This window comes from Mustelus asterias, chromosome 3 (genome assembly GCF_964213995.1).
Source record: "Mustelus asterias chromosome 3, sMusAst1.hap1.1, whole genome shotgun sequence".
Classification (NCBI taxonomy): Eukaryota; Metazoa; Chordata; class Chondrichthyes; order Carcharhiniformes; family Triakidae; genus Mustelus; species Mustelus asterias.
The window spans coordinates 140,596,310-140,609,117 of NC_135803.1; the positions used below are offsets into that span (position 1 = coordinate 140,596,310).

Genomic DNA, 12,808 nt, shown 5'->3' on the forward strand with positions numbered 1-12,808 from the left:
TGACCTCCGGCTCAGTCGAGAACCAATCCAGGTCCCTCATGCAGAGAGTCAGTATCCTCCACACCAGCAGTTGGCTGGGCCTAAGAGAACATCAGGGGTGAATTCCTCTCCATTTTTGTGAAGTTGGGAGGAACTGGAGACCAATCACCAGCCTCAGAAACCCAGACTGGGGCAGTTGCCACTCCAATTCTTCCCTCCACCACCCAAACCCTACTCCACAGATGAGAACTGCTCCTTTCAGCTCCAAGGGCAGCAAGGTTCTGTGATTTTTCATTGTTGCTTAGTCTCTTTCAAATGGACTGGGCCTCCTTGCACGATAGGGAACCAAATCAAGTCCTCCCCACCCTTGCCAGTTCCTGTTGCCAGAATGGACTTTATTTCCTTCAATCATAAATTAATGGCAATGTTTATGTGTTCTCGCTATTAGGAGGAAAGCTATTGTTCAGTCTCAATAATCACTGCGTTAATTTTAAGTTTAAATATTGAAGAATTGTACAGCTGAGAACTCTTTCTCTGCCAATTTTAATTGCAACCATTAAGGGAAGTGATCTCACTCAGTAATGCACAGCTGTCTCATTATTAAAGAGTAAAGATATTTTCAGGGTGGGTTGGGACAATCTGTTTTGTTTTATTGAAATATTTTTAGTCCTTTCTGACATCGTATGGACACTCTGCTGCCCTCTGGTGGCTCCAACATTGGGATTATTATTTTCACTTACCTTGCAGGTGCTCGATGAATCAGGGACATTAACAATCACAACCAACCCTTGACATAATAGACAGCACAAGGTGAAAACATATTAGAATCATTGAACATTTGTCTTCACATGTGATAAAAATGAATAATATCAGGAATCAAGCTGTTAAATTGGAAATGGATGTTAAGGATGAAAATTTACCCCATTCACAAATGTCTGTGGGGTCAGACAAAAGTGAGTAGGAGGAGGCTTGTATGGAGTATAAACACTGACATGATGGATCTGTGATGTAAATATATACCTGTTATAATTTTATTTAATTTGATATGGTTTTATTTCCCAGTGGTCCACTGCAGATGAAGGTCTCGTAGTTCTGCACTCAATCATTCAGTTAGGGAGATTGTCATGCATCAGCTGAGCACTAGCCATCTAGAACCATCGAACTATAGAAGTCCTACAGTGCAGAAAGAGGCCATTCGGCTTATCAAGTCTGCACCAATTCTTTGAAAGAGCATCCTACCCAGGCCCTCCCTTCTGCTCTATCTCGGTAACCCCAAGGATTTACCATGGCTAATCCCCCTAACCTACACACCTTTGGACACTAAGGGGCAATTTACCATGGCTAATCCCCCTAACCTATACATCTTTGGACACTAAGGAGCAATTTAGCCTGGCTAACTTGCACATCTTTGGACTACATCAGTACTGGCATCAAAAGTAAAGAAGGTCTTTGAAAGAACAGCACTAACCAACAATTGGTTGGACTAAATCTTCCTAATTAAATTGTATGTATTTCATAAAATATGGATTGGCCGGGGATCATTATAAAATCAACAGTTATACTTTGTCTTCAGATGATAAAAAACTGTTCAAGCATCACTCTCAGAGCCCACACAATCGATTGAAGCCTCGGAGAAAACATTCTTCCAGTAATTTGCAGCAATACCTGGGGTGGGATTCTCCAGCCGTGCTTGCCCCAAAACAGGAGAATCCCGCCCAAGGACAATGGACCTTTGCGTGGTTCCCCCCTCACCCACTATGATCCCTGTGGTGGGCAGGACGGGAGAATTCCCTCCCTGGTTTCTCAATATAATGTACAGTGTTTATTCAGTGGAACACATCACTGAAATGGAACAGCACCAATTTTGAGTGCAAAATGTATTTTGAGACTTGCATTTATGTTAAGTGACATAAAATACATTTTTAAAAAAAAATTGCATCCACTTATTGAAAGCCAATTTGCAACTGGAAGGCCTACAAATAGTATTTTTACCATTACAAATCACTGAAATATTGCTCATAATTGATTTTCAGTTAGTTTTTATAGGTGGGAATTAGAAGAATCATTTTGCTAACTTGTACTCCTGATAGTGAGCCTTACTTACAGGAGTGCAGCCTCCCATCCATTGACTCCGTCTACACTTCCAGCTGCCTCGGAAAAGCAGCCAGCATAATCAAGGACCCCATGCATCCTGGGCATACTCTCTTCCGCCTTCTTCCATCAGGAAAAGGATACAAAAGTCTGAGATCACGTACCAATCGACTCAAGAACAGTTTCTTCCCTGCTGCCATCAGACTTTTGAATGGACCTACCATATATTAAGCTAATCATTTTCTACACTTTATCTATGACTGTGACATTATATTCTGCACCCTCTCCTTTCCTTCTCCCCTATGTTATCTATGAATGGTATGTTTTGTTTGTATAGCACGCAAGAAACAATACTTTTCCCAATACATGTGATAATGATAAATCAAATCAAATCAAATCATTGTATGCTTCCAGTGAGCAAGGATCTGTGCTGGGAGAGCACCCCCTGTAAATGTATTCATTCCAGAGTAATGACATGAGGGTGAGGGCACCCTTTGCTGAAGGTGTTTCTGTAAATGGGCCCTGCAAAGTTTGTTGAATGTAATTCATTATCAAAAATACTATTTACAGGTCTGGGGTCTTACTAATAGCTTCTCATTGTGCATATTAATTTTCACGATAAAAAGCACTGTGATTAAGGATTTGTGAATGACACCATGAAATGTAAGACGTTCAAGGCAATGGATAGCACTCAGAAAGATGCACAGCCACTTAGCCACTGGGCTGATGAATGACAAATGCCACTTGAATGAGAAAATTAGAAAATGAATAGGTTGGTGCCAAAATTGTAAAATAATTAAACAATGCAAATGTTGTCATTGAGTTCAGCAGGAAGAAAGATTGGGTGTGCCAGATGGGGTAACAGTCAGCATTGTTCTACTGCAAGGCAGCATTTTGAAGGAAGTTGTTAGGGTGTACAAATAGATGGATAAGCACAGAAAGGTTTCAATGACACTCTACAAAGAGTGAATGAAATGGCGCCTGTAGTCTTAAGTACTAATCTGGGCACTGCAGGGAAAATAAAATTGAAAATTAAGGAAGAAAAACCTTGCATTTATATTGCACCTTTCATGGCCTTGGGATGTGCCCTATAGCCAATTTAGTATTTATAACACAGCAACAGGAAGTTTGGCCCAAGCATGCCCATGTTGATGCACCCATGTTGATGCCACCTCCTTCTATCCTTTTTTATAAAAGTCCATCAATATGTTCCATTTTTCCTCATCATTAATTTCCCCTGAAATACTTCAATGTCATTAACCTCAACTGCACCTTGGGGGAAAGACTTCGACATTCTAACCACTTTCCACATGTAAAGAAGTTTCTCCTCAATTCAAATTGCTTTTGAAGTGTACTCAATGTCGTAATGGAGGAAATAAGAACATAAGAATTAGGAGCAGGAGTACGCCATCTGGCCCCTCGAGCCTGCTCCACCATTCAATAAGATCATGGCTGATCTTTTTGTGGACTCAGCTCCACTTACCCGCCCGTTCACCTTAATTCCTTTACCGTTCAAAAATTTATCTGTCCTTGCCTTAAAAACATTTAATGAGGTAGCCTCAACTGCTTCACTGGGCAGGGAATTCCACAGATTCACAATCCTTTGTGTGAAGAAGTTCCTCCTCAACTCAGTCCTAAATCTGCTTCCCCTTATTTTGAGGCTATATCCCCTAGTTCTAGTTTCACCCTCCAGTGGAAACAACTTCCCTGCTTCTATCTTATCTATTCCCTTCATAATCTTATATGTTTCTATAAGATCTCCCCTCATTCTTCTGAATTCCAATGAGTATAGCCCCAGTCTATTCAGTCTCTCCTCATAAGCCAACCCTCTCAACTCCAGAATCAACCCAGTGAATCTCCTCTGCACCATGTGCCAACCAATTTACACACAGCAAGATTGCCCCAAACAGCAATGTGATCACCACCAGATAATTGGGGCAGCATTGTGGCACAGTGGTTAGCACTGCTGCCTCACAGCGCCAGGGATCCGAGTTCAATTCTGGCCTCGGGTGATTGTCTGTGTGGCATCTGCATATTCTCCCCGTGTCTGCGTGGGTTTCCTCCGGGTGCTCCAGTTTCCTCCCACACTCCAAAGATGTGCAGGTTAGGTTGATTGGCCATGGAAAATTGCCCCTTAGTGTCAGGGGGATTAGCAGGGTAATATGTGGGGTTACGGGGATAGGGTCTAGGTGGGATTGTGGTCGGTGCAGGCTGGATGGGCCAAATGGCCTCCTTCTGCACTGTACGGATTCTATGATTCTATAATCTCTTTTAGTGATGGTGTTGTAAACATTAGCCAGGTTACCAGGGAGAATGCCTGGCTTTCTTCAACATAGTGTCGTGGAGTCTTTTGCACCCACCTGAGAGGGTAGATGTGGTCTCAATTTAATGTCCCAACCAAAAGATAGCACCTACAATAGGCCAGCACTCCCTCAAACAATACTGGAGCCAGGACTCTGAGGTCAAGTCTCTGCAGTCGGACTTGAAATCCCAAACTCCTGGCTGGGAGACCAGAGTGCTACCAACGGAACCACAGTTGACAAAAGATGGTCGAATGGAATAAAAAAGACAAACAAAAGAGCTTAACTGGGTGAAGAATGATGGGAATTTGCTCTTGGTGAAGAAAGGAATGTAGGAGCATAATTCAGAATTTATAATCACAATTAAGGGATTGGTGGACCTGCAAAGTTATTTGTCTTGAACCAGGAAATGATAACAAAGGAAGATGATTATAAACTAAGCAAGCCTTGATCTAAATGCAACTGAGTATTTCAAGCTTAAAATGGTTAACTTGTGGAAAATTGCCAATAAGCATGTTGAATATGGCCTGGGTTGGCATAGCTACCCAGTTGATTGAATGTACACAAGGTTGGCATAACTACTTAGTCTATTGAATGGTATACTGGGCTGGCATAACTACCTCAGATGTTGAATGGGGATTGGGTTGGCATAGCTACGTAGCACTTTGAATAGGACTGGACTGGCATGGCTTGGCACCTGGTACATTGAATAGGGCCTGGGCAAAATAGACCGTCATCCAGCGCAGTGATTATGAATTCAGTTGGAATACACAACTGTGTTCTCAATTGAAGTATTAAAAATAGAACTCGTTAATTCAACATGGGGGGGAGGCATGGTATGTCAGGAGGGAGCTAAACTCATCCCCTTCCTGCCCCCCAAGGGATATGGATGCATTTTGAACACTGTGTAATTCTAATATTTTACCTCATTTTAAATCAAGACAGTCCCCAAAAGCATCACTGCGGCGCCTGGTGTTGGCAGTGCCCGGAATTTCACTGCCCAGACTGTGAAGTTGGCCACAAAAGGCTAACGGTGCCAACCATTAAGTCAATGCCCAGAGAGATAATGGTTCATTACAGGAGAGAAGCCAGACACATTCTCTAAAGAACATTGAATCCAACAGCCAAAGTCGGAACAGAAACAATCAAAACTTTCACTAAAGTCAAAAAAATAAAGCGACAGCCCTGGGCGAATATTTGATGACCCAAAAGATTGGGGATGTTTTTAACCGACAGACTACTTCCTGTGAGGGACAGTGGGTGGGTGGGGGGGGGGGGGGGGATAGAAAACGCTAACGTTTGCAAATATTAAGTTCTTTTTGACTCAGAAGTTTCATTAAGCCTGGAGTTATTTGTGGGAGACCTCTCCAAAAATAAAAAAAATGTGCAAACTCTGTTGTTTTCCTGTTTTGAAGATGGAATGTATTGTTGGGGTGAATGAACATTAAGGGCTTTGACACATCATCTGGGATTTCTTGCTCAGAGAGAGTTTGTTATCTGGGTGTTTTTCTGTGTGTGTGTGTGTCTGGGTGGAAGCGCCCTCTCTATAGCTGTGTAAAACATTAAGGGACAGTTAAGGAGCTGGTACGTGAAGCGTTACAGTGAGTGTGTGAGTGGTGCTGCTCTGGGCTGCACGATGCACAGTTACAGAGCAAGAAATCAGCATTGAACAACATCGGTAGACCGGGGGGGCGGGTGGGTGACAACTGAACAGAGCGGAAACATCCCAGGGCACCCAGGCAAGCCCTCCCCCACTCCCCCCCCCCAAATATTATTATTTGTAATGTCAGTGCAGAAACAGACGGATTTCCGAACTTCTGTCCCGCTCTGATACGGCCGGAGGAAATCCCCAATGTTCCTGTTTTCTGGAATACTTTTGAACGCGAATTCCTGCTCCATATAGATATACATTGATGTATCAAAGTGAAGTTAATTCTCCCCAAGCATAAATTCTATCCCTTGTTGATTTTGCTTCAATCAGCGACTCCTAGTGCAGGGCTCTTGGCTTTCATTTCCATCTTTGTGTCCACTTGTATTTAGGAGCTGGTGGAGGCGTACAGCAGATGAGAGTCCCCCCCCCCCCCCCCACTTCCCCAATCCAGTTGTTGTTTAAATCCGGCCAGTGCGTTTGGAGCTCTGGATTCCGCTCGGTGCTACTGCACATCTGCGACCTACAAGACCGGCGAGCGAGCAAAGAGAAGAAGAGAAGAGCAACAACAATAAATCCAAAAGTCTCAGCTGACGGAGGCTGGAGTCATGGAAAGTGTCAGTCCCTGGCGTTTAGCAGCACTGGGGCTGTTGCTGTGGGTCACTCAATGTCCTCGCTCTGTAACAGCGCAGAGAGGCAAGGTAAGGACTCTGGGCAGAGTGATACATATATGTATCTTCCTTATCACGCTGCTTCGGGATAGTTTTATTCTGTGGGAGGGTACAGTCCACTTGTGTCCTTTCCATGTCCACCGCCCTCCCCTCCACCTTCCCCACCCAACCCCTCAGTGGCAGTTTTCCCTCCTTGGAGGAGGTGGGTTACATCACTTTTCTTCATCAATTCTCCCCCACAAGGAAGGGAGATAGACCGGATTGGGCTTTGTGGTTGGGAGATATCAGATGGTCCTGGTGTGGCTGGAGGGCAGGAAGCATTTACTGTTGGGCTGCTTTGTTCTGGATCTTTGTGACTGAGGCATGGACAGGGGCAACAAATGAAAAATTGTACTCCTGAGGTGAAATATGGGTTGACCTACATTTATTTTGCTTCTTGCATCAGTATGTGCATTTTAGCAAGTTGCTTTATTTTGTATTCATGTTAAATAGAATTGGCCTTTAGCCAAGTTCAAAGTCAAAAGGGGAGAGTGGTAAGAACTGGGTGGGGTGGGTTATAGTGCAATGGTCGTGGGTGGGACAAATGCTTCAGTTGTGATGTTTAAAAAGATGGTAAAGCAAAATTTTAGCAACTGATGTCAAGTAACAGATGGTACTAAAATCTTATATCTAAAATCTGGACATTTCAAGGGATCAATTCTATCTGTGCATTATTTTTAGCATTAGGTTATTGGAGGGCTGTATATTCTCTAAATTGTTAAATTGCTCCTTAGTGTCAGGGGAATAGTAGGGTAAATATATGCGATTACGGGGATTGGGCTTGGGTGGGATTGTGGTCGGTGCAGGCTCCATGAGCCGAATGGCCTGCTTCTGCACTGTGGGGATTCTATAATTCTATGATTCCTGCCAGTGCAATGCTAATACATTGCTTAAGTCATGGATATAGGAGATGATGAAAATGAGTTCTGCATTATGCTAAACATGGCACAAGGTGGAAATGGAACCCACAAATGTCTAGCTCGCATTTAAGAAATTTCTGATAGCCTATTCAAAATATAGGTTGGTCATTCTAAAATGGTTGGGTTATAATCCTTACAATAATAAACAACATTTTACATTCATCCAACTCTCCCATCCCCAACCACCCACCCACATTTCTATTGTTTTTCCCTTCTGATGCAGTCTCACTATCAGCCACTTTCCTTTCTGAATGGTAATGGACATCACCTGTACTCTACTTGATTCAATTTTTAAATGATTAAATAAATCAGATGATTTTTAATTTAATTTTTAAAAATCATAAGGTAGGTGAACATTAACATATGTCAATGTGATTTTCATGCTGCTTTTTAAGTGATACTTTCCACCACTGATGTTATATAAGAGTGCGATCCAATGCTTTGGTTGACTGAAGATAATGGACAAGGCCTTCTCTTAGGCCTACAGGCCAACCGGCGAATGTTAAACAGGTTGATTGGGCCATCTTTCAATGCTTAGTGAATTGGCCAAATATGGATAGTTTTAGACTTTTTAATTCTGTTTGAAAACATTTTTTGTTGGTTGAGCTAAATTCACATTTGGTCATTTCAGGACAACACACAAAGACACTAATGCAATCCAATTGGCACAGTGGTTAACACTCAGGGACCTGGGTTCAATTCCCAGCTTGAGTCACTGTCTGTGAGGAGTCTGCACATTCTCCCCATGTCTGCGTGGGTTTCATCCAGGCACTCCAGTTTTCTCCCACAGTCTGAAAGATGTGCTGGTTAAGTGCATTGGCCATGCTAAATTCTCCCTCAGTGTATCTGAACAGACGGCAGAGTGTGACGACTAGGGGATTTTTACAGTAACTCCATGCAGTGGTAATGTAAGCCTATTTGTGACACTAATAAATATACTTAAACTTGGACCATATTGAGTTTACAAGTGCTTACTTAATACATGAAATACAATGAATTTAATTAGTAAATTAACATTGGTACAATTCCTGGAATTGTAGCTGAGAGTGTGATTTTAACTGGGGCCAATGTCATCTCTGGTTCAGACTTTGGTGCATTCCTCTTCTACACAACACACCCAATTTTCATCTCCATGGAGTTGAATGGAGATGAAAATCAAGTGGATTCTACAACAGGCAGGCAATTCAGTCTGCTAGTTTACAGCCCAAGATGTGAAGCTGAAAATTGACCCTAATCTGATTGATGTAAACATTTTATCCATTTTCTCCTCCTGTTTATAAACAATCGTAGAACCATCAAAGGTGCGACGAGCAGATAAAGCTGACGACGACCACAGCCTGTACCTCCTGCGTGATAAGCCAAAATCTCTTGTGTCCCCGAGGCTTCCAAAGGAGCAATCAGCAAAACATCAGAGACTGCAGGTAATTCTCATGAAAATCTGAACCACAAGTCTTACTAAACCATTTAGCTCGAAATGCCTGTAGAGGATATACTGCAGAAAGATATCCCATGATTATAGCAATGCCGTTATATTGATAGGTACAGTATGATTAGTGTACATAATAGCTTAATTTAGCAAGGCTGTGCTGATTATACAGAAACAGATTTGTGGTGTGCCTAGGTTAAGAAGTAGGATGTGTGAGGTTTTCAAATTGCATTTTGGGATGGGTAACCTTGGGGCCAAAAGGAAGCTGAACTGATGAAAAACATGTGGATAATTTTTAATGATTTTTCATTTAAATCAAATCCCTTGTAAAATTTCTCATTTTTAAGTGCTGTATCATTTTGGGTCTTGCCACAAAAAACGGGTGCCTCAGTATTCCTGGGACCCATTATGCTTTTTAAAGGAAGATTAAAGGGGTGGCACAGCGGCACAGTGTTTAGCACTGCTGCCTCACAGCACCAGGGACCTGGGTTCAATTCCCAGCTTGGGTCACTGTCTGTGCGGAGTCTGCACGTTCTCCCCGTGTCTGCATCGGTTTCCTCCGGGTGCTCCGGTTTCTGCCCACAGTACAAAGATGTGCAGGCGAGGTGCATTAGTCATGTTAAATTCTCCCTCAGTGTACCCGAACAGGTGCCAGAGTGTGGTGACGAGGAGATTTTCACAGTAACTTCATTACAGTGTGAATGTAAGCCCACTTGTGACTAATAAATAAGCTTTACTTTTATTAGTTGTGACAGGTGCTTTTTCATTTGCATTTTCAATTAGATTGGGATGCAATTTGCTTCATGTCTTTGTCCATTATTTTGGGGATTTATTTACTGTAAATATTTTCCTTTATTATATCTGTTTGCTGGTGCTATTTAAATCACATGGTAATTGGCGAAGAAGGCTATTCCTTAGATGCCTGGTAGAACTGCATGGCTTAGGTAAAGAGGAATCCATGATGGGCCAACAAATGGAGATGCAACACTTGAGAGGTGCTTCCTACGCACCTGTCAGCAAATGCAAGTAATTTATAAAACATAAGACTAGAATACAAAAGCAGGGATGTATTGCTGAGGCTTTATAAGGCTCTGGTTAGACCGCATTTGGTCTATTGTGAGCAATTTTGGGCCCCGTATCTAAGGAAGGATGTGCTGACCCTGGAAAGGGTCCAGAGGAGGTTCACGGGGATGATCCCAGGAATGAAAAGCTTGATGTATGAGGAGCATCTGAGGACTCTGGGTCTATACTCGATGGAGTTCAGAAAGATGAGGGGGGATCTCATTGAAACTTACAGAATACTGAAAGGCCTGGATAGAGTAGATGTGGGGAAGATGTTTACATTAGTAGGCGAGACTAGGATCCGAGGGCACAGCTCAGAATAAAGGCCATGATGTGGAGATGTTGGCGTTGGACGGGGTGGGCACAGTAAGAAGTCTCTCAACACCAGGTTAAAGTCCAACAGGTTTATTTGGAATCATGAGCTTTTGGAGCACTGCTCCTTCATCAGGTGAGTCACTCACCTGAGGAAGGAGCAGTGCTTCGAAAGCTCATGACTTCAAATAAACTGTTGGACTTTAATTTGGTGTTGTGAGACTCCTTGCTCAGAATAAAGGGACAACCCTTTAGAACTAAGATGTGGAGGAATTTCTTCAGCCAGAGTGTGGTGAATCTATGGAATTCACTGCCACAGAAGGCTGTGGAGACCAGGTCATTGAGTATATTTAAGACATAGAAGCATAGAAGCTAGAAGCAGGAATAGGCCATTCAGCCCTTTGAGCCTGCTCAGCCATTAATTTTGATCATTACTGATCTTCAAATTCAATATCCTGATCCCCCTTTCCCCCCAATAGAAACATAGAAACTAGACAGAGATGGATAGATCCTTGATTGGTAAGGGGATCAAAGGTTACAGGGAAAAGGCAGGTGAATGGGTTTGAGAAACCTATCTGCCATGATTGAATGGCGGAGCAGACTCAATGGGTCAAATGGCCTAATTCTGCTCCTATATATTATGGTCTTATGGCCATATGGCTATCCCCTGGATAGTCAGTCTAGGTTGATTGCAGGCCGATAGGATTGGAACTGACTCATACTAATCTACTTTCAGCAGGTTTTCTTTTCTCGATGGTCTTGTAAAGTATCAATGAGAGTTTCTAGCTTTCTTTTATACCATGGCTGCACCATAGATGCCCACGTGCCTGCTGCTCCTGTGCCCCTTCATTGGTTTATGCAGTGAGTGGTTCAATCACTTGCTGATTGGTCCACATCAAACTGAATGTAGTCCAAAATACAGAATCTGTTTTCCCACACATGACTTTACTGCATAAAATCATTTGAACACAGGGTATCTGGTGCCTTTTGTTTATTTCAAGGTTCAAATGCTTCACAGGTAGTTGTGCAACTGCCTCCCCATCATGAGATGTTGCCTGTATCAAAGAGTGTTTGAGAAAACATAACTGCAGCCATTCTTTAGAAGGCACAGTTCTGTAAGCCTCACATGCTTAGAGAATTGTCAGCACAACTCTGTCGCATCTTTGCAACAGATTTAAGCAAATCCTAAGCATATCTTTTACATGTGCAACTTTGGCACAATACATGTGTGTGATAAAGGCATTGACCATGTGCTATTCTTTCAATTGTATCTCCGACAACCATGGTGGATTTCCCAGTTTGGATTTGCACCTTCCTTGATGAGGTCCATAAAAAATGTTTCTGAGTAACAACAACATGAAATATCACAAGGTGCTTCACAGAATAATTGTAAAATAAACTAGGCCTGACAACCAAAAGCTAGGTCAAGGGGGTAGGTCTCAAGGAGTGTCTGAAAGAAGGCAAGTGAAGCAGTGAGTCAGAGAGGTGTAGAGAAGAAACGCTAGGTGTCTGAAGACATGGCCACCAATGGTGGAGTAAATAAAATCAGGGATACTGGAGAAAGGATCGTGGGGTTGGAGGAGATGACAGAAATGGGGAGGGATGAGGCCATGGAAGGATTTGAAAACAAGGGCGTGAATTTTACAATCAAGTTGTTGCTTGACTGAGAACCAATGTAGGTCAGTGAGCACAGGGACATGAACATGAAAAACCTGGGTAAAGGCAGTGACTTGGTGGTGTACCTCATTTTACTCGGTGAATGACCTCCAACCATAACTAGGTCCAAGCTTCTTTCGTGCACTACCTGCATATTAAATATAATTGTTTATAACTGCACTTCACCAAACATTGTTTCTAATTTATTAATTTAATTTTAATTTATTTGGAAAAAATCATTGACGAGGTATAGTAATGAGGCAATCCCATAAACTATATAGACTGACAACACATCCAGAACTTGCCATGTTAAGAACTTGATCCATACCAACCAAGCCTGACGGGTATTAGTTAGGAGTAAACATTCTTGCATTTTATGGTTCAATGTTATGTTTAATTTGTTGTAATTATTATTAATTCTTGCAAAAAATAGTTATTAATTATGTTTTAATAACCTAACTACAAGAGCCTACTAGTCAATAACTGATTGCAGTATACTCCTGGGACCACACTATGTATATATCTGGCACAACTGCTTTTTCTTTAACACACAGCTGGTTTTTCAGTGCAAGGTTTGATACTGACAAAGTTGCAGTAGCCAACACTGTCAATGTGCAATATACAATGTAAATATGTGCCTCCTTCTCATACAGTAGGGTTGAATTTCTCAGATAACTAGGTACAGTGATATTGCTAATGCATTA

General features: G+C 42.3%; 1 protein-coding gene across 1 annotated transcript in view; it reads left to right on the forward strand.

The window, feature by feature from the left end:
- The first annotated feature begins 6,447 nt into the window (after positions 1 to 6,447).
- LOC144491876 (stabilin-1-like) overlaps positions 6,448 to 12,808 on the forward strand; it is a 213,167-nt gene continuing 206,806 nt past the window's right edge. Inside the window, exons 1-2 of the mRNA XM_078210166.1 lie at positions 6,448 to 6,719; positions 8,939 to 9,069. Of these exons, the coding sequence (XP_078066292.1) occupies positions 6,627 to 6,719; positions 8,939 to 9,069 (224 nt within the window). The 5' untranslated portion in view covers positions 6,448 to 6,626. The remainder of the gene's footprint in view (positions 6,720 to 8,938; positions 9,070 to 12,808) is intronic.